Source organism: Amphiprion ocellaris, chromosome 18 (genome assembly GCF_022539595.1).
Source record: "Amphiprion ocellaris isolate individual 3 ecotype Okinawa chromosome 18, ASM2253959v1, whole genome shotgun sequence".
NCBI lineage: Eukaryota > Metazoa > Chordata > Actinopteri > Pomacentridae > Amphiprion > Amphiprion ocellaris.
In genome coordinates, this window is record NC_072783.1 from 9,006,115 (window position 1) to 9,033,901 (window position 27,787).

The following is a 27,787-nucleotide window of genomic DNA, read 5'->3' on the forward strand; positions in this document are numbered from 1 at the left end:
CAACCTAAAAGCAATGCAATAAGATTCAGTTTTAAGTGCTATAAAAACTCGTTTTCTGTTTCAGTGTGGAGCTCAGATTTGTCCTCCTTTATAAATAATCCAAATTATGTTGAATTAAATCCTTGAATCTGAAAAACTTCAGCGTCTCGTAGTACAAGTCTGCTCCAAACAAGCTGAGAATATACAGCGAGTGACAGTAACAGTAAAGTCAGGCAGTAGTTCCGATCTCTCTTACAAACATGGTAGAAATGAACAAAAGCAGGGAAACAGCGGGTATGCGGTAGAATGTGGCGATTTACAAACACAAAAAGCACATTTATTGAGACAAAACTCCATGTCAACAAAAACAGAACAGCCTTTTTTAATACCTTTGTGCCAGTGTGTGTTTGTTTGATGTATTCACCTTTAGGTTTAGGCAATATGACGACATACCGACAAAGAAAAGTGTTTCTACCAAGGTTGATCTGTCCCTTTTGGTTGCCACATAGGATCAAGTTGCAAATCAGTGAGCTCGATTGCTGCCTGGTGATACTGGATTTACAGGATCTTTGCATCAATGTGATGAAGCACCTCGATTTTTCAGGTATGTAACTTCACTGGATTATTCCAAAAACAGACAATCCCAGCATGTCTACCGATCGAGATTACAGAAAATGTGCAATATTATACAAGTGCCCACTCAGATTGGCTTATATCCTGATTATGGAACTGGTGTTTTCATGTGCAGTTAAACCCCAAATTATTCACATCCATGCTAAACATGGATTTATAGTGAATTTTAATTTGAACATTAGGTTTCTTCTGTCCAAACATGACACAAACAAGTGACAAAAGATGGTGAGACATTGTGTTAGAGACATTAATGATAATTTATGTCCAACATTATTGATATCCTTCCTAAGTAATGCCTTTATTTAGCAGCCCTTATAGTTGCTAACAAACTTTTTGAATGCCTTCATTGAACCACTTCTGATTTGTGACAATCTCTAGAACTTTTTGTTTGCTGATATTGTTTGCTGTTGACCATTTCTTGACTACACTGGCTTTTGTCTAGCTAGAAAGTCCAATACTTCCCAAGGACAAGTTTTTCTTGTGCTTTTTGGCTGAAAAGCTCCCCCAAAAGTATTACAATCCCACCATCATGTTTGACCTTAGGGTTGGTGTTCTTGTGGTTAAACGTTTCTCAAACAAATTTATTTTTTGTCTCATCAAAGGACAAAAGCTTTCTTCTTTGTCCAGGTGAGCTTTTGTAAAGGCTACACAAGCTTCAATTTCATTTTATTTGGAGTGATGTAAAAAACAGTGTTTTTTTTTCCAACTTTGCACAAACAAACTGAGGATTTTTTTGCTTTCCATACTCACTACTCATGCAATGAGGTCCACTGGATCTTCTACGAATGGTGACACCATTTTTCCAAAAAGAACTGATTGATTACAGACAATGTTTTAAATGTGTTGGTATGTTAACATGGATACTGGCAACGCACCCAGATAAGAAGTTTGAGTGACATAAAAATAAATGTTATTTCCAGTATGTCTGTGTAATTCTCAGTCATCCGGGTCATGGTAATCATAGGCGCTTCAGTAGAAATCAACTAGACTTCTCTTGTAGGTTCTTGAAGACATTTCACCTCTCATCCAAGAGGCTTCTTCAGTTCTAACTGACTAATGGGAGTTACAGAGTATATATTTGTGAGAATGAAACTGATTTATGGCACTTTTTGCTTTCTATATTCACTACTAATGCAATGAGCACCCTTGGATCTTATACAAATGGTGGTGAGTGTTTAGTAATCGATGTTTTACATGTTTTGATCCATCATCATGAGAATAATCTGCTCTGGAACAAGTGAGTTTTTGTAAAGACAACACAAACTTTGTGTGTCTGTTTTGGAGATGTGGACTCCATCTTGCTTTGACATGTTGTTACCAGAACCGTTCAGATTCAGGGAGGTCTTGGTGATGGTCCTTCGACTCTTTTTGGCTTTTACCATTCTTACCAGTGCAGGGATCACTTTTGTCTTCCTACTTTGCTTTTTGCACAGTGTGGAACTTCTTGAACTTAGAAACGTTTGAAAACTGCTTTGTAGTCTTTTCCCATCACGTTAGCAGCAGCTCTCTCTCAATGATAGACTCCAATAGAAGTAAGTCACTGAGTTTTGACCATAACTTGCAACTTACTAGAGAACTACTACGTCAACTGTTTTCAATGTATAATGTCTTTGAACACTCCAGAACACAGTACAAACTCCCGGGACTGTTCGGAATGATATACAAGCTGCTTTTTCTCAAAATTTGACGACAGTTTCTCGGGATTTGAATAATCATTAACAATATTATGTAGTAAACATGTAAAAAAAAGACATAGAAATGGTTAAAATTCATTATAAACATCTTTAACACAAAGTCTTGCTGTCTTTTGTCACTTGTTTATGTAATTTTTACTCAGAAGAAACCAACTGGTTAAATAAAAAATCACTGCTAATCAAAATTTGGCATCGGTATGAATAATTTGGGGCTTAACTGTAGCAGCTCAAGTCCTGAATATTTCCACTCGATGCCAGTTTCTTTTGGATAAGTAGCATTAAAATGGATTTCCATGACCATGTGTGCCTGTCTCTATGCCAAAACCCTTCCTTTCTGTCTCTTAGCAATAAATTCTTATAGATACTGTTTTCTAGTTACTTCAAACCATGCATTTCTATATTTAAAAGGAGGGAAAAAACCTTTAATAAGAGTTAAATCTGAAATTACTTCTGTCACTCCTTGTCACATCGTTGTGTCTGATGCTTACAGTAAAGAGGGGTTTGTTTGTGATGGTGGTGCTGGCACTCAGTTTGGTAGAGAGAATGATATTCATGTAAAACAGTACAGTAGTGGTCCTGGTGCAACAAGGAAAGAAAAAAAGCCACAAATTATTAGGTTGTCGAGGTTTGATCACCTGTTTCCTCAAAAAAAAGAAAACATTCTGTAACCAGACAGCCAGTAAGATTCCCTTTGCTTTCTTCTTTCACACCATTGTGTCCTTTTGTCTCCAAATATTAACATTATATTACTTGTGATACCTCAAGGATTCTCGTTGATCTTCATGAATGCAAGTAAAACCATTTCCTAAAAAGTACAAAGTCTGTGGAGTCTGTACAGTCTTGTTCAAAGTGCTGATCCTTTGTTGAAAAGTTGGCGACGGTTTTGCGCAACAGTTTAAATTATCCAGTTGGCTCCACAGTCTTATGGATTCTTCCCAACGTAAATGAAAAAGTGAAAGAGGTGGCAAAAATGTGATGCTTTTCAAAGGTCTGTCCTTCCACTTAGTCTCTTTGATCCAGAAAAATATGCAGAATTCAACATACAAGCATCCCCTGGTTTCATAAATTCATCATACATACAGTATATATTACTCTGGAAACGTTATATATTAACCATTCTCTTTTCTAAACGGCTTCAGCCGGTCCTACGTCGTGGTAAGACGTACCTTTCAAAAGTGTCCACAGGAGGTAAGAGGCACTGTCTTGTGTTTCTAAAACCTGATGTTAAAAATGAAATCAGAAGTCATGCTAGTAGGCCAAGTTGTTGTCGTAGAGAGGCAGTAGATATCCGCAGCTCCTTATTCTTTGTCTCCATCTTCGCTGCTTCCTGTTAAAAAAAAATCACAAAGAGGCAGAAAGGATTGATGCATGTTGGTACTTTTCACAGGCCGCTGGGCATCTTTTCCTCCAAATGTTGGCAGATTTCTGAGAAATTTGGCGAGAAAGTGTGTTGTCTCATTAGTGTTGTAAATCAGTCTGTGGCAACATGTTACGGCCAACAACAGCTGATCCCAGACTGGGATTAACTCTAATATGAGACGAAAGTAGCCTTTTAATTAGTTACTAGATTTATGTCTGAGTTGTTCCAAGTGTCGAGGTTTTAACTAAACCTCAGAGAAGTTCAACTTGGATACAAACTCTTTAAACATAACATTTGGAGACTTTAAAAGATGAGTAAAGTAGTTTTGATGTAAAACGTGAAGATCCAGAAGAGTTCCACAGGTAACCGAATGAGTGAAACTTCTCTCGATCTTCACGTTTTACATCAAAATTACTTTATCTTTTAAACTCTCCAAATGCTGTGTTTAAAGAGATCGTATCCAATCGAACAAGTAACTGAGTTTGACTCCAAGCAATTTCTAGGCATTTGTTTGCTCCTGTCACATTTTTACTCACTGTAGTTTCATTTTTCACTGCATTATAAAATCTTGCTACTCTATGAAAACAGCAAAACCATGACTGCATGGAGAGAGAACTTAAAAATGTCTTCTGTGCAGTATGACACAGTTAGAACATTATAAATCATACAAAAAAAGGAGAAAAAAAACGAAAGCTGAATGTCTTGAATTATTTGTTTTACAAAACTTCTAAGTGCCCATGGATGATACCAATATTAGGAAAAGCTAGTGGGTCTATATGCTCTAGATAGTTAATTATTTACATTCTTACAACCTCCACAAACTTTTTCTGACTCCTATAAAGAAATTTCACCATGCTCAATGTATCTTTAAAGAAGGTGATAAAACTGCTTCAGTTCCCCACTGGAAAGAACCGTCTGACAGTAACGCTAAACAGTAAAAGTACGGTGTATAGTTAAACTGACACTGATGCTTTAGATGGTTGCAATACTTTTTAACATCTTCTTCTATACTGGGGATTTTCCAACTGTTTTCTACTAGAAGTAATACACTGACTATTGATAAATACTTCATACAATCCCACTGCAAAAAACTAGCCCTAATTTCAATCGATTTGTCCAAGACTCCAAAGACGAAGCATCTCCAACAAAATTTAAAAAGCGTTTCAGAAAGCTAGAATGAACTGTTTTACTTTGTGAACTATTCTTGGATTAACTGAGCGGGTTAGAAGCAGAGTGGTTTAATCCACAAAAAATCTGAACTGAGTTTCATATAATTTCTGTAATATTTTATGGTTTAGATTTTAGTGCCAATGTGGTCTAACCCACAACCCAAATATAGCATTACAGTGGTGGTTCCAATGTTAGACCATTCTTGAAAACACAAAACTTTGAACCCATTTTTCTTAAAAACTGCAGAAAGTGGGTTAGACCACTCTGCTTCCAAACCCTTCAGTTCATACCTTGTTGCAATGTGTGTATTCCTATTTTGTGCTCCCAGTTAAGGCTAACTTCCTGTCAAACAGATGCTTTAACCTTGCTGTCATGTTTTAGAAATGTTGACCAGGTTTTTTCATCCCTAATTGAAAAACGATGTGTGGTGTGGTGGTGACTCACCTCCTGCAGAGTCCATATCGGAGTCGGAGATGTGGGTGATGGAGAACCGGGAAACGTTGGAGGGGGAGACGGTGAAGCGGGAGAACTGCACGGCCGGTTTGGGCTCTGGGGTTTTGGTGACGGTGCGAGGTGGAGGGGAGTCGGACGTTGATGAGGACGTTGGCAGAGGGAGCAGAGGGAAGTCGTCCTCCCACTCGTACCCTGCACCTGAAGGAAGACAGTAAGTAACGGTTTGATATCTATTAAATGCTGATGCTAATACAGGCAAAAATATAGCATAATTAACAGGACTTACTCTATATTTAAACAACTGCAAAGAATGGGGCCAGTCAAGTCATTCTTTAACTGATCGATAACGGCTTTAATCTGAATTTTTGTTTACATCCGCCAACATGAAGGGAAGAGCGAAATTTGTGCCAAGATGCTAGTGATGCCAATTTTGAATAATTTCCTAAATCTTTAACTGGCAATGTTATCAACTAGTAACTGAAGAAATTATTTGCAAATTAATTTGCCTTGTGCTGATATTGCTGTTTTATTTAACACAATATAGAAAGACTGTCCTTGTTCATCTGTGTTTGTCTTGGACACATGAGCTCTGGCTTGAGGTCATTAAGCCTCACAGAAGTCTTTGTCATGGTGCCCGTCGTTAGCTAAACCCCCCACAAATCCTCTGGTTTCTACAGTATTAAACAGTTAGAGGCTCCACCTAGTGAGCAAATTAGGTACTACAGCTAATCTACAGTACATTTTCCGACATGCATGTGGAGAATACAGGTCCTCTTCATCTTGTGGAGCTTGTGGAACCACAATACACTCTACCCTCTTCACATTACATTTCAAACAGTGTCCTAGCAGAGCTATACAAGAAGTTTTGTGACAACCTACCCATTAAGGAACAGTTTGAATGCAAATACACCTTTTTTTCTTAATGTAATCAGTTGTCATGCATATATTCTGGAATGATTTTAAGAACATTAATGTATTTGAAGTGTGCATTATCTAGGAAGCAAAAAAAACTATAGAAACATCTCAAACTTAAACTAAAAAACATACTTACTCTCCTCTGAGATGTTCCCATCTGAGGAGTCATCAGAGGCGCTAACCCTCTCTTGGGATTTGCTTCGTGAGCGCTGACCTTCTGCTCCTAAAGGGAAGCCATGCTCAGCCAGCTCTTTAGTCGGGCTTTCCTGTTGGTCGTGACGTTAGAGGAAGAAAAACAGTAAGTTAATGCTCTGTTAATTGATTTTAGTCACCAGAGGAGCAGAAACACATTTATACAAGCTGACAGATGCAAAGCCACTGACATATAACTGATTATTATGGCTAACTATTGACTGCTTACACAAACATAGCAAAACTTGCAATAACTGTGTCGCATCTGTCCACCTTATAATCTTAGTCCAGTATTCATTTCTCCTTTTGGTTCTTCTACACACAGTGTAATTTGCAAAAATGCATTTATCTGCAACATTTTGGTGCTAAGCCTGCCTCAGACAAATGAGTTTTTTTCAGCTCAAATTATTCTTCCGCATTGCTAAATGTAATGGTCCAAATGTAAAAGAAAATGTTTGTTTGACAAAATATCCGTATCAGTGTGAACAAAGCCTTAGACACGTCTGTGTAGATTCTCAGTCAACCAAGTCATGGTATCTGAAGAGCTTCTGTAAACATCAACTGGACTTCTCTTTTAGGTTCTTACGAAGATCTTAGGCTTCTTTTTGCCCAGTGAAGGTCTAGCATTGAAAACATCACAAACAAATGTATTTTTATAAGTTAGACATTGTGTGGGAGTCTGAAATTTTGAGTTTTAAAAAATGCAAAAACATTTTAACAAATTTGAAAATTCAGATTTTTCCACTCACCTGATCAAACAAATAGACGGTAACATCGTCAAAAAATGACACAGTCTTCTTCTTGCGTTCAAACTCCTCCTCCAGGCTCTCCACAGTGAGCAGCGTCGGCATCTTGAGTAGGCTTCTCAGTTTGTGGGCTTCGCTGTTGTCGCTCACCACGATGGGCACCGGGTGGCACTCGTCCTCGCTCTCCTCCCCGCCACTCTGTTCTTGGACGTTGTAGCTTCGTAGCTCCTCGTCCGACTCGTCGCTGTCATCGGTGTCGCCGTCCTCCTCATCGGCCTCCTCCCCATCAGCTGGAGATGCTCGGCCCTCTGCTGCAGGGAGTGGTGGTGGAGGTGTGGACGGGGGTGGAGGTGAGGAGGAAGAAAACCGCCTGGTGTTTGCCGTATGCTGCAAAGCCACCTCATCTTTGGGTAAAGTGTGAGAGATTTCACTGGATATCCCTGATGGCCGGTTTTGAATTGTCTTGATCACCGGCTCCTCTCCAGCTGGAGTGGAGTCTTTTATTTCTTCTGCTTCCTCTTCTTCCACCTTAATGTTCGAGGCACAATCTCCATTCAGGGCGCCAAGAGCTTCCTCCATAGCTCCCACCACCTCGGCTGCCCAGTCTCCCAAGGATGAGTTCTCTTCCTGGGATGGCCACTCGTCCAGTCCTCCCTCGGTTATTGAGGCGGTGTCAGAGGGCCCCAGAGCCTCATCCTGGCAACACTCATCTGTCAAGAACTCCTCCATGTCTAGTGGAGATGAGGACTCTGTTAATGTGTGTTTCATTTCAAGTTTTATGTCTTTGTTTGCCACGCCATCCTCTTCTTCGTTCTTCCTCTTCTCAGCCTTCTTTTCTCCAATGTGGTGGTTCTTCTCGACACTTTGTTCATCTATGGCTCTCGGCTGGAGTTCCTCTCCTTCATCCCGACTCTGCCTTTCATTCTCATAGTCTGAGAAGTAGGCCGAGTCTCTGTATGGAGTCTTGTCACTCAGCGGTAACAGAATGTGGTCACCTGTCTGTGAGGCCAAATCCTCACCCAGTGATGGTTCACCCTCCGCAGGCACCACTTCAGCCTCGAGTCCATGTTCCTCCAGCTCCTCGTCCTCCTCCAGGCTTGCATCAAGGGTAGGTTTTCCCAGAGGCTGTTCGCGGGGCTCATGAGGCTCTTTGGGGACAAACTCAGGGCTCTCATTATTCTCTGTGTCGTATCCACTGTCCATAGCTTTAGGTGAGCTGGACGGGTGGGAGGAAGCAGGGCTGAAGCCTTCGCAAGACCCGGCTGCAGATGGCAGGTCCATGGAGTCCATGGAATCAGGAGTTCCTACCTGCTTCTGCAGCGACTTGAAGGCCGGAGAAGCGTTTAGCTCGCAGGACTCATCAGCAAAGATGCCCGAGGTGACATCAGTGATATCGTCTGTGATGTCTTCCTCTTCATCATCGTCGCTGCAGTCAAGGATATCAGCGAGGCTCACGGTGGAGCCGTCACGATCGACGCCACTATCGCCAGTTTGACTCAGCTCTGACTGTGGATCTGTGATGGCCACCATGACATGCATGTTGTCAGCTGGAGGTGGGGGTGTGGCTTTAGTCATCGTCAGGGTAACCTCTTCCTTTCTAGGCTCCAGCGGTTTTTGCATGATTGGATTTTTCTTGATTACATCCTCCCTCTTCTCTTTAAGTGGGGTAACATCAGTTGTAAGATCAACATACTGCTCTCCACAGTCCTCAGTCTTCATCAGGGCAGGTTTGGCAATAATGGGACCACCTGGGGCTGGAGACAGATCAATCATCTCTTCATTGCTTGCGATGTCAATTACTTTATCTCTGATGTAGTTGCTGTGACTGTAGCTGTGACAATAGCTGTTGTTTCGGACCAGCAAGCCAGTGAGCGGATCAACAAAATGCGAGTGGCAGCACTCTCCAGATACTGGCACCTGAGTCTCACCTTCATGGCACAGGTAGATGTAGCCATTGCAGTTGTCTGAGGGCACCATTGCATGATGTTTGCTCAGACTGAGGCAGGCACTGTTATCTTTGGCCTGGTGTGGCTCAAGGTAGTCGATGGGTTTGGGTAGAGAGTGGTAGGCCAGGCTGTGGTCTTCTGGCCAGGAGTCTTCAATGTCAGTACTCGGCATTGTGTAGTGGAAATCAGCGTATGTGTCCTGTCTACAGCTGTGGCTCGCCCGTCTGTGGTGACCAACACTGCTGTGGCGATGCTTCGAAGGCCAGGTGTTGCAGGTGTGTCTCTCAACAAATATGTCCTCTTCCTCCTCTGAATCGCTGTCTCTGTGTCCAATGAATAGAGCCCCCTCGGTCTCCATGTTGATGCTGACAGAGTGGCTGTTGTGTCTGGTGTGGCTGGGCATCGTCTTCCTCAGGGAACCCATCATGTCATAGTAGCCTCCAGTCACGTTCTTTCCAATGATGGAGGTTTGACTTGTGTCCAGGTACGTGTCTCGGTAGGCTTGTTGAGGTGGACTGTTCACAGATGGGGATATACCGAGGGGGTTCTCCAACTCACCCAAAGCCTGACGCAAGCTTCTTGACCCCCAGCTTTCCTGATGGTGCATTCTGGAGGGCTCACTTCCAATCAGATAGTGATCTAACCCCAAAGGAGGTGAGTGCTCATAGTAGTAACCCCCATCCTGGTCTTTGTAGGACACATAGTGACTCGACTCCCAGGGTCGCAGGGGGCTGCTGTCCGACACTTGGCCTAAAAGGGGCTCCATTGTCAGGGAGATGGCTGGACTTGAGTCATTGGAGTCATATATGTCAGTTTTATGGAGGTCTGCTGACCAATAGGGAGCAATGTTTTTAGCCTGTGATGGGCAGGCCATGCACTCACCCGAGTCTGCGCTCCCGGTCAAGAAGCTGCCGCTGCTGCCCTGGTAGTCTGGGCTGTAGGAGCACATGGTGTAGTCTGGGTCAATGTTACAGTCTACTGGCTCCTCAATCCGGATGAAGTATTCACTGCTTACCGAGGGGCTATGAGCACTGAGGACGGGCAGCACACCTGGAGCATGTAGGTGTTTTGGTTGATAGTAAGAAGGAGAAACCCCATGGCTGAGGCTCTCCATGGGGCAGCCTCCCACAATGCCCCCAGGTGGGTAAAAAGCTTCCTGACAGTGATGGCTGACCTGACCCAAGGTACTGGAGGAGTCCGGGGCTCTGTATGCCTGGTCCGCCCTGGCTTGCTCCCACTTGTATTCGAAGTTCAGGCCATGGCTTGTCTCGGTGACTGTTAGTATGTCGTCTCCGGACTCTGAGTGATAGCCGTCACCGGTTGAAAACTGCTCGAGGAGAGGGAAAGAGGAGGAGGATGATGAGGGGTGGTCTCGTGACATCGCCGAGGCACCACGGTGGCTGTTGAATCCGGTGTTGGGTCGCAGGGAGTTCCAGCGCCTCTCGAAGTCCTCCTCGGCCTCGCTGGCCCCCTTTGCACACAGGTAGCTGAGCAGCAGGTGGACCTCTTCTGCATTGGGTCTCTGATCGGGTTGGAGCCAGCAGAACTGCATCACCTCATACCTGAGGACCCGCAAAAATGACACAAACAGAAAAACAGACAAGTGGAGCAGCTGATTATTAACATAGAGGTTTGTAGATTTGGTTTCCTACTCATAGTACCACAACCAATAAGCATGTTTGGTGACACTTTACATCAAGATACACATATGTACCAATAACTAGTTGCTTATTAGCATGGATATTAGTAGCATATTACGCCTTTGTTAGTCGGTATATAACACTTCTTAATGGCTTATTCTGTCGGACCATATTTTACAACCATTAGACTATGAACTAACAGTCTTACCTCAAAAACTTCCAACATCAGAACTCCAAGCAGTTTCTGGGTGATTTTTTGTTCCCGTCATATTTTACTCACTGTATGCTCATTTTTCACTGCAATATAAAGTCCTGCATTTCTATAGAAACAGTACAACCATGACTGGAGGGTGGTAACGCTCAAAAAAGTATTTTGTGCACTATAAAAACTAAAAACAAAAAAAAGGTTTGTTTCTTTCATTTATTTTACAAAAAATTTTTACAAAAATTTAAAAAACATGAAATCAACATGTTAAATATTTTAGAAGTGCCCACAGGTGGGGAAAAGTGGCTTTGCACACTATAGATGTTGAACAATTTACATTTTTAATAAATTTCCATAGTGCTTTATGTAAACACATAATGTGTCATTTTTGACTGTTGGTTGTAGCTAAGTCAGTCGTGGCTTTTCAGTTGTACCAAGGAGTGCATGATGTTTTTTATATATATTTTCTGGCACAAATGGTTCAAACAAAGCAGGTTTGATAAAATATTATGAATTTAAGCTTAGGTTTGGTTAATATTCCAGGAATGTTGCAAAGCTTAAAATCCAACAATTCTGTCGTTTTACAGTTTCTGCCTGACAAATGTTGTAATTTTGAAGGTTTTTTTTTTGTTTGTTTGTTTTGTTTTTAAACATTTCTTTCAAGCCCACTGGCAAGTTTTAGTGTTTTGAAAGTTAGTGCTTATTGATAGTAAAGTGCTGTACATGAATATAAGTCCTAATATGCTTTGCCCAGTATCGGCCCCAAGTGGTGGCAGTACCACATCAATAGTCGTTCTTTCTTAATAGTGCTTAATAAATAAATTCCATTGTTATATAGCAAAAACTGAAATTCCAAGTGTTATTTATGCACAAATAACTTTAAATGAACTAATATTTTCCCCATTCTAAAGTGAAGTTTTACTTATAACTAGTTTGCATAGTCATAGTTTGATGCTTGCCTCCCCTTCACACTTTGTAAATCCAATATAGCACACCAATGCTACAACTACTAGAGAGAGTTCTTAAGTGTGGGCTATACTCATAGACATTCATAGGTTCTATTCTATCCTGCTTAGAACAAACTGAGATTAAGTGGAAATATCTCCTTTGCCAATAGACCACTTAATGGATTTTCAAACATATCTAAGGCTAAAAACAAACATATTCCCAAAAAATGCTGTATAGTTTTTAGCTGACAGAACTTTTTTGTGGTGTAAAGTATCACAATTTTTCAACTATATCTCCATGCATTTTTTTTAATTAAACTCTATCCTTAATGTAGAGTTAAATGTACACTGTTAACACTTGCACTTTTGTTACATAAAGCCCACGAGGACACGAACCACTGAATGTATTTCAAGAACAAACATTTTCCTTGCTTTAAGCCCTATAATTAGAATCTGCGCAAGAAATGGAAATCCACTCGACCTGTAAGCGATACAACTGTCGATCTCACTGTTGTGTTTTTTCTGCATTCGTCCTTTTCCCAGCGGCACGTTTAATATTTGACCAGTTTGTGACTCACCAGCGCTCAGCCAGGGGCACTTTGAGCAGCGGTTTTGGAAGTCGCAGCTGCTGCTCCCTCACAGCGTAGGTCAGCACCTGTCTGTCGGAATAATGTCTGTACGGCTGGTTTCCCAACTCGAAGAGCTCCCAGATAGTGACTCCTAGAGACCTGAGACACGGGACAACATGGACCTCGACGATGAGTCAACGTGAAACAGTAATCAGGACAAGTATGCGTCATCCCCCCATGTGTAACCCTGAAATAATACTTTTGTTTTCATCTGCTGTTGAGGCTTTATGACTGTACGTGCTGCGATGACGTTTTTCAAGAGTTCACGGAGAGCATCACTCAGGCAACATGTGCGATTTCTAACTGTCATGATTAAGGATGCTGAGTTGGGGAGAGTGGGGTAAAATGAGCCACTTTTTACTTGAGGTGTCGTTACACTGGAGGCATGACTGTAATATCTAAAATTAAAACATGTACATGTACTTCAGGATGTGGGGCATCCTTGGGAAAAATTGGTTTGGATCTGTGAAGGAAAAATTACTCTTTCCTCTTTCTAAGGTATTTCCTTGCAGGTGTTAGCTGACGTCACCCCAAATTATCTTCCGACAGGCAGACGATGTAGGAACAAGATATGTTCGGACTCTCTGCTCTGGTCAAGATCAGATATTCTGATGTGACTAAGCACACGAGTTGTCTCCATATTGTCCTGTAATGTAAAGTGTGACCTTCTCCCAACTGCAATATACACCCAAAGATCAGAGAGAATCCTCAGAACTGATGCTAGTATGAACTGCTGCTCTGTCGATGTCACTTCTCCTGATATATCAGTAAACCTTACGCTCAACCTAAGTCATCTGAGTCTCCAGTGTGTCTCTCTGTATCTGCCTCCTCATCTTATCTCGACTTCACTGAACTTCCGCAACAGGATCTAACATAAAAAATTTTAAATATGGCTTTGCATGAAAAAAGTGTTTTCTTGTCTCAACTTGCCCCCAGCGAGGGGTAAATTGAGCCTTCGGAGAAAATATGCGGGGGTACATTGTGCCATCAATTATGCTGAAGTAAAACTGAAAAGTGTATCCCTCATTTAAGGCTATATCAAAGCAAGACAAAGTCAAAACCAAATGACCTCTTCAAAGTCGTATTTAAAGATACAATGTACAACTTTAAGGTCAATTTCCTTCAATAAGGACAATGGAAAACACAGAATTTGATGTCTGCTTTCAGCACAGATTTGAGATTTGGACAAATTTTGACATTTTGGCCACATTTTAGGCAGTTAAATACAGATTTCAGGTCATTTTGAGCAGGTTTTGTGTCATTGTGGCCACTATTTAAGCTGTTTTAGACAGATTTGGAGTTATTTTGGACAGATTCAAAGTAATTTTGTGATTATGGACAGGATTTGTGATACTTTGGCTGCATTTTAAGTTATTTTATACAGATTTTGTGTTATTTTGGACAGACGCCAAGTCATTTTAGACGCAGCTGGTCATAAAAAGACTGCCAGGGACTGTTTCAAGTGTTGCAGGAGCACTGGGAGCAGAGTAGTGTTGTACAAGGAGACTATATTAAAGGAGATGACAGTGTTGTATACCTAGTGTCAAACATCATGCAAATCAGATTTTCCCTTATTTGCAGCACACATTTAAAGAGCTGTTTGGGGGTTCAGACTTAATTTCAGAATAAGACTGATGTTAAGTTTCAGCTTAGGGGTGGGGTAAGGTATGTATTTGTGATGGTTAAGTTTGGGGAAAGAGTTAACGAGTGTCCCCACAAGTATAAAAAGCAAAAATGTGTGCGTGCGCATGCTGATGTTACCAGATGTTGCTCGGTTGGGTCTGGTCGGCCACCAGCAGGTTTCCATGCACCTCGTCCACCAGCTCCGGAGCGATCCAGCGTAAGGGAACGTACATCTGATCCGATGTCACGTAGTAATCATCCTAATAAGAATAATACACTGAGTTATTTCCTGGGTTGTTAATCACATGTCCTCGTTTGATAAAATGTCGTGAATAAAGGAAATGAGCTCTGGAGAAAGTATTGCATGTAATCTGTTTGTTTTTCACATTCAGACAAACAAATCAAGTTATTTTCAAATTAGCTTCCACATTTGTTTCCACTGAGAAAAATGAAAAATGTATTTTGCACGCTATAAAAACTTGAATTTCTTTGAGTATTTTATTTTTTATTTTCATTTTTATCTTTTGTTTAAATTTTTTTTATATTTAATGTGTTTCCACAATTGTTTCTTTGAGCAGAGAGAAAATCAAAATGTCTTTTGCATACTATAAAAACTTGAATTTCTTCTATTATTATTATTATTATTATCATTATTATTACTATGTTTAATTGAACAGCTGTTTAACTTTTTATTTTAAGTTTACATTTTTAATTTGTTTCCACAATTATTTCTTTCAGCTGAGAGAAAATCAAAAACGTCTTTTGCACACTAAAAAAACTTGAATTCCTTATATTATTGTTATTACTTTTAAATAAATAGATGTTGAATGTTTTTTTATTTTACATTTACATTTTTATCTTGATTTAATTTTATTTTTAATTTGTTTCCACACTTGCTTCCGTTCACCTGAGAGACATTAAAACATATTTTGTGCAGTATGACAGTTATAATGCATACATTTAAGAAAAGGAAAATAAAATGTTCTCATTTTCACATTCTCTTCATTTGCACATTTCTGTATACTCTTTCAAAAAATACTTTCATTGTATATTCTGTTGATTTTTTTTCTCGGTTTTCGAGGTTAATTTGTAGTTGGAGTATCAAAACGCATGAAACGGCCATAAAATATTAATTTTATTTAAATTCAGTCCTTGTTTTCTCCACATCTACACATGACTCAGCAGTTCTGGGAAAGTGAACTGCTGAGTCATAATTCAAACCACTGAAAGTCAGTTTTTCTGCAGTTTGTGCACATGAAAATTTTGCATTAACTCTCTAAATGTGTAAAGGTTTCCGGTGTTTTTATTTACTGATCTCATTTTTCATTGCAGTATGCAACATTAAGCCCTGCACCTCTATGGAAACAAACACTTTTTTTATTTTACACGATTGAATATAGCTGGAATTAACATTTACTGGGGGGAAAAAGAGTGACTCAGCTTTGGATATTTTATTTTTACACCTTTAAGTTGTTTTTATCTCCTCTCTGCTCTGTGGAAACACTGCCTGCAGTTCATCAGAAAACAAACATGACTTCACAGTGGAGCACAGGAAGCCCAGAATTATTATTCTTTTAAACAGTGGTTAGCAATTTTTTTTAAATGATCAATTATTTTATTATATTTTATGATATTCTACCTTTTTACTTTCACTTTATACCCTAACATTCTGTGTTGTCTTATTGTTTTTCTTTATTAAATATCCATGCTGTAAATTACTTTCTTGAAACCTACAGGGCTCATGGTTGCTTGTTTTTCTGATGTACCTTGTACTTGTTGTGGGACAGTCCATAATCTCCGATCTTCACCGAGACATCCGCAGTCAACAAGCAGTTCCTCAGAGCCAGGTCACTGATGACAGAGGGGGGCATTTAGAGAGGAGGATGGAGGTAAAAACAGCCGTTACATCTCCTTGCTATTTATATACACACTAAAGAAGACCAGAACATTGTGGGAGGCTCGTGATTCTGAAGGAACAAAACAATTACAAGGTCCGCCTCATGTCATTTCTACAGTAATATCCTGAAATGAGGAAGAACATTCACCATAAACAACTTTGCCACTAAGCCGTGTGTCCGGTAACAGTGGCGTTATTATGTACATGTGTTGTTTTGTGTTTTTTTTTTTTGTCCACAGCAGCACAACTATTGCTCTAACCCGCCCTGCTCATTAGATTTCACCCCTTTCCTCGACTCCTACGTGAAACTCAAGAGGATGTGGTGCCCATCATCATTACATAACGGGACCTCCAGGGAGCAATACAAGTGTTGCAGGAACACTGGGAGCGGAGTAGCACTACACAAGGAGACTACTTGCTTTTTGTCAGCACAGTCTCATAATTGAGAAGTTACTAGTGGCACTGTTGGAGATTTGCTCTTTTCAAAGATAACTAATTTCTTCATCTTTAAAAACTTAATCTTACTTGAAAACAATGAAAAAAAATCGCAATTTACTGCAAGTTGACAAATAAAGTGAATCATTTTGTTGCATTTCTGAAGACAGTGAAGTAAAATAGTGGACTAAGACTAGCTGATTATTATCATAGAGGTGTTTAGAGTTGGTTTTCTACTTGTAGTAGCACAGCTAACACTAATGATCATATTTGGTGACACTTTATATCACGATACATACACCATCGTTCAGACGTTTGGGGTCACCCAGATAATTTCATGTTTTCCATGAAAACTCCCACTTTTTTTCATGTGCTAACATAACTGCACAAGGGTTTTCTAATCATCAATTAGCCTTTCAACACCATTAGCTAACACAATGTAGCATTAGAACACAGGAGGGATGGTTGCTGGAAATGTTCCTCTGTACCCCTATGGAGATATTCCATTATCTATAGGTTTGATTTTCCATCTAAAATTGTCCAAAACTATTTGGGATTTGTTCAAAATAACAAAAAAAATGTCCAAAATGAGTCAATAATTGTTCAAAGTAACTGAAAAACAGTCCCAAGTACCTGAAAATATCTGGAAATTTGTCATTTTAAACTAGATTTAAGTCATTAAGGTGAATTTAAGTCATTTTGGACAAGTTTTAAGCCACATTTCAGTCTCTGCTCATCAGCTGTAGAAAGATGTCTCACCATCCTGAATGTATCTCCAACAACTTTCTCCTCTGTTCACTGTTTCTGAGCCATGCTGCATTTTTTCTATTTATCCAGTAACTTTGATTTTTTTTTAATTGCCCAAATTGACACAACATTGGTCCCAAGTAACAAAAACTGACTGAAAAACTGTTGAAAATGATTTGAAGCATGTTCAAAATGGCCCTCTCTACTCTACTTTCCTTCCTGAAAAAACACTGACTGACAGCGTGATGCAATAATAATTATCTTGGACCCAGTTTAACACGTCTACCCGTGGAAACAACAAATCATGTTGACGTCCACTTTCACTGCAGACCGAGGAGTGGACGTTCGTTCTGGAGAGGAGAAGGTGCCGCCTGCAACAAAATCACTGATGCTGGAGTCGATAAGGAGCACTCAGGCAGCACCAGGATATTGTTTCAGGAAGCAACCGGGGAGCAGTTCTAATCACGGTTTGATGTAACTGCTGGGCGTGTGTGATATCTAGGAGCAGAAATAGCTGCTCACCTGTGTGTGAAGTTGTGTTTGTGCAGGTGCAGGAGTCCCGAGGCGATGTCGCAGGCCATCCGCTGGAGGATCAGGGGCTCGGGGGTCATGGTTTCGGCGGTCCTGCAGCTCCGGAGGTAACCTTTCACATCGCCCTGAACACAGCAGAGAAACCAAACAGATGCACGTTACAACCTCCGACCACTAGAGGGCAGCATTGGACTTGTACGAGGAGTCGCTGGTGCATTATCTGAAATGCTGCATGGGAAAAACAGTAGATTAACTCGTAAAATATCTCAATTTTATATATATATGAATCTGGATTATTAGAAATTTAGAGACAAATGCATCCATCTGACTTAGTAGGTTCAGCCTCAGATGCCTCAGGACATTGATGGTCTGACTTCTGGGGAATAAAACATGGTGCACAACCACGAGGATGTGGAAGAAAACACTTTAAATGTTCTTAGTTGGACCTGATACACCTTCTACAGTCTTGTAGACCCGACTCCCTTCACCTGTAATGTTCTTTAGCATGCAGGTTGAATTAGTTTGAGGGAATTTCTGACAGGCAGACGCTGTAGGAGCAAGATATGTCAGCACTCTCTGCTCTGGTCAAGGTTAGATATTGTCTATTCTGATGTGACTAAGCAGATTAGTTGTCTCCATATTGGTCTGTAATCTAAATCTGACCTTCTCCCAACTACAATATAAACCCATAGATCAGAGAGAATCCTCAGAACTGATGCTGGCATGAACTGCTGCTCTGTCTGTGTCACTTCTTCTGATATATCAGTAAACCTTTCTGAGTCTCCAGTGAGTCTCTGAGTCTGCCTCCTCATCCTTTCTCCACCTCACTGAACTTCCACAACAGGATCTAAAACTAAATGCTTTTAAAATATGGCTTTCAAAATAAAAATAAAGTGTTTTTGTCTCATCTTACCCTGGCAGGTTTTGTCATCGTGGACAGTTATTTTTTGTCCTTACAGCCATGTTTTATGCAGTTTTATGCAGATTTCGAGTCATTTTGAGCAGGTTTTGTATCATTCTGGCCACTATGTAAGTTAGTTATCTAAGTGTTGCAGGAGCACTGGGAGCAGAGTAATGCTGCACAAGGAGACTACATTGGAGGACAGCCAAATTCAAAAAAAGTCTGTTTTTTTTGGCTTTTTATAAAAATGCAGACTCTGAACTTTTTGACTACACCTCACCAATTTTCCTCGTCGGTAGAGGCATTATCTAACCTTCTCTTGCATATTGTTTGGATTTTTCACACTATTTCTAAGTACTGCTGCCCTTTTTTTTTAAATAAAATTAAAACTAAATTTAACTGTGAAGAAGCCACATTTCATCAGCTAACACCAATTTACTTCACTTCTACTGCAGAGAATAAAAAAATGCTAAGAATTGGCAGGAAGGCGGCGCTCGCTTCTGCTGTTATTTACTCTAAATATCGGTGTTTATCCCACAAAACTAATCAATCCTGTGCCGAGGATGATGGATTTTTGGGCTGCTGCTGCTGGTACAAGTGTAAGCTTGACTTATTTGTAATGCGGAGCTCGTCTGCCAAATGTTTACAGCAGCTGCCAAGGAGGATTTGGGTGCCAAAGGTAGTAAACATAAAAAATAAATTAATAAAGAATTTTTTAAAAAGTCCCCGCAGCTCGACATTATAAAACGTTTTCAATCAGTTTAATGCACGGAATGAGTTACAGGACAGAAGGTCAAACTACAGTGTATATTATTTTACGCACTTAATCTTGTATAGTACATTTAATGCATAGTGATTTATTAAAATACCAAAACTCTAAATGAAATGGAGGTTGTGGTTTCTTCTCTGATTATAAACATATAGTGTTTGCATTCACTTAAGATGTTATTTTATCTTTTTTTTTTGGTTCTATAGACCTGTCCTGTGCATTTTGTACTCACCAGTGGACAAAACTCCATCACCAGCAGGTATGGAGTGACTTCAGTGCACTGGGCCAAACAGTGCAGCAGAGCCGGATGCAGGAGGGCGCTAGAGAGCAAAACAGAAGATGTTAGCACCGTAAGTTAAGGTATATATTAAATCAAAATGCATTGCACTGAAAAACACACACATTATGCTCATTTGCAGGTTTGTTCTTTCATTTCTGGAGTCTATGAGGAAATTTTCGCATGATTTAATGTTCAAAAATCTTTTTTGTTCTAATGTTCTTCCCAAATTTTGTCAGTTTAAGCCCTTTCTTCTCAGAATAAATCCCTTTGTTGTGGGGAAAAAGCAGCTATATGACACTCTAAAGGTATAGAAAAAATCCAAAAAGAAGAATATGGGCTCTTTAAAAGTGGTTCTAATATTTCGCCCCCCTCATGTGAGGTACAAAGAATTTCTGGCAGAGTTTTTATATTTCACTCCACACAGTAATCAGAATTCATAGGTCTATATAGTAAAGTTAAAGGAAACAAATGATTTTCAATTCAGTTAATTTCAATTTCAATTATTTCATAATTTATTGGTTAATTTCTCAGTTGATGTCAGAAGCCAAAGTCCAAAATAACGAAGGTCTTGTTTTGTCCAAACATATTCAGTTTATTGTCAAAGAAGAGGAAAGAAACCAGGAAATATTTGCATTTAAGAAGAATTTAGACTTTTTTTCTTCACAAAAAGTCTAAATAATTGGCAGTTCAGTTAATAGACGTTGACAGCTAATCAAATAATTGATTAATTCCTGCAGCTCTGGTGACAAGTGTTCTGTTCCTACAGTTTCTAGCAGATCAACAGTGTAAATTTTGTGATTTGTTTTGTGCTGTTTGGTCATAGTTTGTATGTTTTTGTTGCTTCTTGTCTTGATTGGCCATTTTTTGTGTTTCTTTTTTAATTTCTTGCCACTTTTTCTTCATATTTCTTCTGTTTATTGCGATATTTTATATCTGTTTATTCATTCATTGTCACTTTTTGGTCACATTTTGTCTCTTTTTTGTCATCACAAATCACCAAATGCAGTCAGAAAGGTACCGGTACGGCTGTGCTTCCTCCAGGAAGTGCATCTGGTCCTGCACGCTGGCGCTGGCTTTCAGCTCCTTCACCACCACCTGGGTGGTGTTCAAGCCGGCGTTCACCTCCCCGAGCAGCACCTGGAGCCACACAGGTAAACGCATAGATACATACAGAGAAAACACAAACAAACAAACGCATGGGGTGCAGGAGACAGACACACATACAGATGGACGTACCCAGACGGGGATGGATGGGACGGATGGATGTTCATGAAAAGGAGGCGACAGACAAAGAGACAGGAGAGGAGAGAACGACAGCATGTTATCTACTTGTAGAAACACGCCTCGCTGCAGACGTTACCGTGAAAGAAGAATTCAAAGTCTGACATCAAAGGCAGCGAGGTTCAGGCGGAGTTACACTGAGACGTTACAGGTAGCAGAGATCACAGCCAGGACTAACAGCCGTGACTCAACGCTGCTTTTCATCCTCTGAGGGTTTCTGAGGAGTTCTTACCTTCCCGAACCAGCCATTCCCGATCTCCTTCAGGTACAGGAGGCTGTGGCGGCCCAGATCTGACGACTTCAAGAGCTGGACTGAGGAAGAAACACACAGAGGAGAAGATGCTAAAGAGAATTAATGCATCACAGCTAACTGTTCTGCAAAAAAGGTAGATTTAAAACTTCTATATGATATGACAATCTGCTCTTTAACTCGCAAATTTTTTATTGTAATATAAAGTTCTGTACTTATGGAAACAGAACAACCAGGACTAGAAAGAGCCAAAAAGTTAAAAGAGAAAAAAAAGTCTTTTGCACACTATAAAAACCTAAATTTCTAGGATTGTTATTATTTTAAATTGAATAGATGTTGAACATCTATTTTTATTTTTTTAAATCATTTTTATCTTATTTTTTCTGAATTTTAAATGTGTATCCACTCTTGTATCCTGTCAGCTGAGAAAAATTAAAAAATGTCTTTTGCACAGTTTAAAAACTTGAATTTCTTTGATTTTTAAAAAGGAAAAGATTTTAACTTTAAAAAAATTGTTTATTTTTAATTTGTTTCCAAAATTGTGTCTTGCAGTGAGAAACAATAAAAAATGTCTTTTTCCACACTATAAAATCTTGAACTTCTGTGATGATTATTATTATTATTATTTGAAATTGAATAGATGTTTAACATCTATTTGTATTCTTAATTTTTATCTTATTTTTTATTTTAAATTTGCTTCCACACTTGTTTTCATGTAGTTGAGAGAAAAAAAATGCCTTTTGTGCACTATAAATGAATTTCCTTTCAGTCTCTCCCAAAGTAACAAAAAATTGCCCAAACTGACTCAAAATTGGTCCAAAGTAACAAAAAATGTCAAACAAAGCCTGAAAAACTGTTTGAAATTAATTATTTGAAACATGTTCAAAATGAGAATATTTGAGTCCAATTTTAACTCTGCTCATCAGCTGTAGAAAGATGCTTCCCCATGCTGAATGTATCTTCTAATAACTTGTTCCTCTGTTCACTGTTTCTGAACCATGCTGCATTTATTTAATTGATCCATTTTGCTCTCAGTCTCAGATTTTGTTAATTTTCTCGATCCACATTGCACATTGTTGAAAATCTGACAATTCTTTCTGTTTTCTTTAAGCTTGCAGCTCTGATAAATGGCTTGATTTAGGAGATTTTTGCCTTTCAAACAGACATTTAACATCTAATGCATTAATTTCAGGTATAATCTGAGGTATAATATCATATGGGTGCATTCTGGTTGCATTATCACAACAACAACACCACAATATTAATCCAAGAAAATGCAGAAGATTAATGCATTAACTGATTAAAGCACGGTCGACCATCTCCCTGATGGATTACACTGCTCAGCCATTTGCGACGCTAGGATGAAAACGGGGGGAAACAAATTAGTGACGCACCGATTAATCAATTAAATGCCATTTTGAGATAATTGCCTCAGACTAATTCCCAGGTGAACCGCTAACGGAGGCAGCGTGGGGTCAGTCTGCAGCGGCTAATGGGATGTTTTCCACAAATGATTCAGTCAGCCTCAACTCTGAACACACTGATTAGAAATATCACTCAAGCTAAAGGAGGCAAAGGACAAAACTAAACGTGACACAGCAGGAGCAGGAGAGGGACAGAAGCTATCAGCTAAGCTAACAGATAACAACAGCGTTAAATGTTGATCTACGAAGACTTTAGGAAGATTTTATCAGGTGCACGAACAAATTTTAATTAAAACTGTCCCATAATCCTATAAATATCAGTGTCAAGATGTGAAAAATCCACATCAGAAAACAAAATTATACAATTTAGTCAATAGTCAGCGAAAAAATATGAAGAGAACATGAGTTAAATGTTCTTGTCAACTATTTTCACTTTTAAAAAGCTATTTTAAAGGTTAGAAAAACATTTTCTTCCTTAAAAATATGGCTTATAATATAAAAAGCAGCATTAAAAGGCTGCTCAGCACTACATTTATTAAACTTTTTTTCTACACGTGAAAATGCAAAAAAAAAAATTAAGATAGATGAAGATAGAAAAGTACCAAGAGAGAACACACCACATCCAAGTTGTTAAGTGGCTTCTGCAGAATCCCATTAAAGGCCATAAACCCTCTCCAAAATTATTTATTGGTTCATTATTGATGTTTTTGGTACCGATGTAAGTTTTCTTTTCTTCGTTTACATTTTAATTAACTTCTGCTTGTTTCGCAGGACAGATTCCCCAACAGATGATTAACACAGCTTGATTTTGGCAGTCAGATTTGATTTCCTGTTGCATTGTGTTGGGTTTTTACCATTTTAAGTCATAAAATGTAGTTAAATTCTGAAAATGTTTTGAGAATAACTTAAAAGAATCACAGGAAATAGATTTACTTGTGTATTTACATGAAATGAACCTCTACTTTTGAATAGAATGGCCAACATATACCTAACTTGTCAAAGTAAGAATCGATGGCCATTATTAACCCTCTCCAAAATTTAATATTACATATTGGTTCATTGTTGAACTTTTTAATATTTTTTACATTTTAATCTACATTTGCTTGTTTAAAATTGATTTGATTTTGACGGTCAAATTTGCTTTCCTGTTGCATTCAGTTGGGTTTTTGTCATTTTAAGTCATAAAATATAGTTAAAATCTGAAAATGTTGTGAGAATAACTCCAAAGAATTACAGGAAATAGATGAACTTACAATAAATGTTTTTTTTTTTTTTTTTAAATACAATGATGGGACCAGTGGTTTTTAAAGAGATGATGCACATGGGCACATCCTCAGTTATATAAGTAATACAATATATATGTAGAGGAAGGCCAGTAAGTTGTAAAACTACCATGAGAGAACACACCACATCCAGGTTGCTAAGTGGCTTCTGCAGAATCCATCGTCCGTCCAATCGAAGGCCATTAACCCTCTCCAAAACGAAGCATCCCAACACACCCGTGGACGCTGCCCATCGTCCTCCAGTAAACAAACCGACTCCTCTCCGCTGTTATTCTACACCGGCACCGACCCGTCTGCATCTCCGAGTCCTGACATGCCGTCCCGACCCGACTCGTCCAAATGAAACGGTCTGACGGCCGGCCTCCACTCCTCTCCCACCCCTCGCCAGCGATGCCTTTGTCTCCCTCCCCGACTCCCACGATGACACTGGGATTCTGGACCCGGACAGGCTCATCTTTGTGGTGCCGTCTTCCCCCCCCCTCCAGACGGCCACACAGTCCCGTCACTGTGTGGAGGCCATATTGGACGCCCCAGTCCCCGTCCCCACACTGGTCATTCCTGACACCCACTCACGCTCCCTCTGGCCCACAGCAGAATGGCCGCCATTGTCCGGCCGCTCAGGGCAGCATGGCACCAGTTAGGACCAGTTAGCGAACACACTGGGGCTATTATCCAGCAGCTCCATGACAGAGGAATGAACTGGGATTGGTGCTAACAGCGGCAGGCAACGGCTCCCCCCCACCCCACCATGTTTACCACAATATTCATAACGCTGGTGGAACAATGAGACCAACATGATACGTTATTGGAGAAAAAAAATCCTCAAAATAGAGCAATATTTGTTGAATTTGACAAGGAGATTGTGTTTATGCGTCCAAAACAGTTTACAGATTGATTATAAAGTTGTAAAAGAGGGTATTTTCAACATTTCTATACTTTTTCCTAACCATTTCACTTGCATAAATCTACCAAATCCTTACTTCTGGTGGAACAATGAGGCCAACATGATAAATTATTGGACAAAAAAATGGCAAAAATACAGTAATATTTGTTGAATTTGACAAGGAGATTGTGTTGATGTGCCTAAAAGATTGTTTTTAACATTAAATATCAACATTTCCACACTTTTTCATGACTATTTCACTGGCGTAAATCTACTAAATCCTTACTTCTGGTGGAATAATGAGGCCAACATGATAAATTATTGGACAAAAAATCCCCAAAATAGAGCAATATTTGTTTAATTTGACAAGGAGATTGTGTTTATGCATCGAAAAGAGCTTGCAGATTGTTTTTAACATTGTAAACGAGGACTTTTTCAACATTTCCAGACTTTTTCATGACTATTTTACTTGCTGAAAACTACAAAATCCTTACTTCTGATGGAACATTGAGGCCAACATGATACATTATTCAACAAAAAACCCCAAAATAGGGTAATATCTGTTGAATTTAACAAAGGGATTATGTTTATGTGCCTAAAAGATTGTTTTTAACATTGAACATCAACATTTCCACACTTTTTTGTGACTATTTCACTGGCGTAAATCTACGAAATCCTTATTTCTGGTGGAACAATGAGGAAAACCTGATGCATTATTGGACAAAAAAAAACCAAATTAGAGTAATATTTGTTGAATTTGAAAAAGAGATTGTGTTTGTGCATCTAAAAGAGCTTCCAGATCATTTTATAACATCATAAATGAGGACTTTTTCAACATTTCTACACTTTGTCATGACTACTTCACTTGCATAAATCTACCAAATCCTTACTTCTGGTGGAACAATGAGGCGAACATGATACATTATTGGGCCAAAAAATCAAGTAATATTTGTTGAATTTGACAGGAGATTGTGTTTATGCGTCTGAAAGATTGTTTTTAACATTTAATGTCAAAATTTCCACACTTTTTCATGACTATTTCACTAGAAAATCCTTCACATCTACTGTTTGTCTCTCACTGACTATCTGCTCCATTATGACCGACACTGAATGCATTGTAATCTAAGCCGAAAATACCCAGAATCCCCCCCTGTTAAGATCTCTTCACAGCCAATATACTAACTCAATTCTGTCTGGGATCCTCTGAGCTTTATGCCGCCGAGCGTCTCACGTCCAGATTTAGCGCCGCGGTTGCCAGGAAGTCTTTAGTGAGATGCACAGCAGCTAAATCACTCAGAGGCAAATGGAATTCCCATTATCCCCTCCGAGCCCAGTGCATCATGGTCCATCTCTGCTCAGGTGATGGGCACTCGTACCTCCATGTAAAGTTGTGCGTTACGTTTTCCCATCCTTTGTTATGTAACTCAGTTAGAAATAATAGCGAGGTGGAGGTGAGCCCGTTGTAGGATTTAATCAATAAATGTAACAGCAATTGTAGATATATGCAGAAAATAACACGTCTTAATTGGTTTGAAGTCAACAGACATATTCATAATGTAGTTTTTGATGGCAGTTCTAATTAAAAAATGTCTACAATTCATTTCTTACTAGTGGAAATGTCCATGCCAAATATCTGTATTTCATTACTACTCAGTTATATCAGCTTTTACTATTGATTTCTATTCAAACTCATTCATAGATTTCTATAGTTTGACGTGTTAGAATTAGAAGTTTCACCAGCAGAAATTCTAAATAAATACATCTACAATTCATTTCTCATTAGTCAAAATGTAGATGTCGACAATTGCATTCTCATCATTGGAAATGTCCGCAATAGATACTTGTAGCCTTAACCCTGAAGAGCCCAGCGATCACATATTCATTTTTGATTGTGGTAGATTTGAAACCAGATAAGAAAGATCGATCATTCTTTTTTCATCTAAAATCTGGGGAGTTAGACTAACATTTCACACATTCACCAGGTCTCAGAGCGCTCTTTCATTGCAGTGATGGGTTTGTAAAAATACGCAATAAAGCGCACAAAACAAAAATCTTTATAAACGAGACCACGGGATGTTGTGCAGCTGTTTTAAAAACTTGAGGGATACAGCTATGCAATTTCTTTATTTTGAAATATATATGTTTTTAAAAAAACAAAAACAAAAATTTTTTTTAAGGTTTATTGCACTTTTAAGCAATTTATTGTAGTAGTTAAGACATAAGTCAACACATATTAATAAAACTTGGGATGTAAGGGTTATTTTGATGTAAAGCAAATAAAAATATTCCAAAAATTCCACTACAGTATGTAAAAATGTAAGAATATGTCCTGGCGGATTTGCACAATGGTAGGTCTTAAAGGGTTGAATACAATTAGTCACCTTTTACTATTGACGTCTGTTCAAACTCGGTTACAGATTTCTATCAATTTAATTTTGACGTGTTATAATTCTAAGTATCCGTAGTGTAATTTTTACTAGCAGAAATTCTAATTAAAATATCTACAATTCATTTCTGGGTGGTCGTAATGTTCATTCGGAAGTGGAGGTCAGCCCGTTTTAAGATTTAATCAATAAATATAATAACAATTGTAGATATATGAAGAAAAAATACTTCTTAATTGGTTTAAGTTAAGATACATTTTCATAATGTAGTTTTTGTTGGCAATTCTAATTAAAAATATCAAAAATGAATTTCTGAAACATCCAATGCAGATATCAGCTTTTACTATTGACTTCTATTCAAACTCAATTACTCAATATAATTATTTCTATAATTTGACGTGTTATAATTCCAAATATCAATATTGTAATTTTACTGGAAGAAATTCTAATTAATTATATGTACAGTTCATTTCTAATTTGTCAAAATGCTAATCATTGATATCAACAATTCACTGGCAGAAATGTCAATTCTAAGTTATCTTTTCTTGTTCTAAAAATGTACTTAGACAGTTCTAGTGAAGTTTTCATGG

General features: G+C 39.0%; 1 protein-coding gene across 5 annotated transcripts in view; it reads right to left on the minus strand.

Moving 5' to 3' along the window:
- Positions 1-276: 276 nt before the first annotated feature.
- The window catches only part of aatkb (apoptosis-associated tyrosine kinase b), a 99,172-nt gene continuing 71,661 nt past the window's right edge, over positions 277-27,787 (minus strand). For 2 of the 5 annotated variants that reach the window (XM_023280967.3, XM_023280969.3), the window contains 11 exons: positions 21,206-21,285; positions 20,711-20,829; positions 19,645-19,732; positions 17,734-17,867; positions 15,899-15,983; positions 14,271-14,392; positions 12,459-12,608; positions 7,146-10,650; positions 6,341-6,470; positions 5,281-5,487; positions 277-3,633 (listed from right to left, as the gene is read on the minus strand). In XM_023280967.3, coding sequence (XP_023136735.2) covers positions 3,605-3,633; positions 5,281-5,487; positions 6,341-6,470; positions 7,146-10,650; positions 12,459-12,608; positions 14,271-14,392; positions 15,899-15,983; positions 17,734-17,867; positions 19,645-19,732; positions 20,711-20,829; positions 21,206-21,285 — 4,649 coding nt within the window. In that variant the 3' untranslated portion in view covers positions 277-3,604. Of the gene's footprint in view, positions 3,634-5,280; positions 5,488-6,340; positions 6,471-7,145; positions 10,651-12,458; positions 12,609-14,270; positions 14,393-15,898; positions 15,984-17,733; positions 17,868-19,644; positions 19,733-20,710; positions 20,830-20,928; positions 21,184-21,205; positions 21,286-24,039; positions 24,311-27,787 lie in introns of those variants that run through there. The other 3 variants (XM_023280971.3, XM_055004403.1, XM_023280970.3) reach the window with 3 other exon arrangements.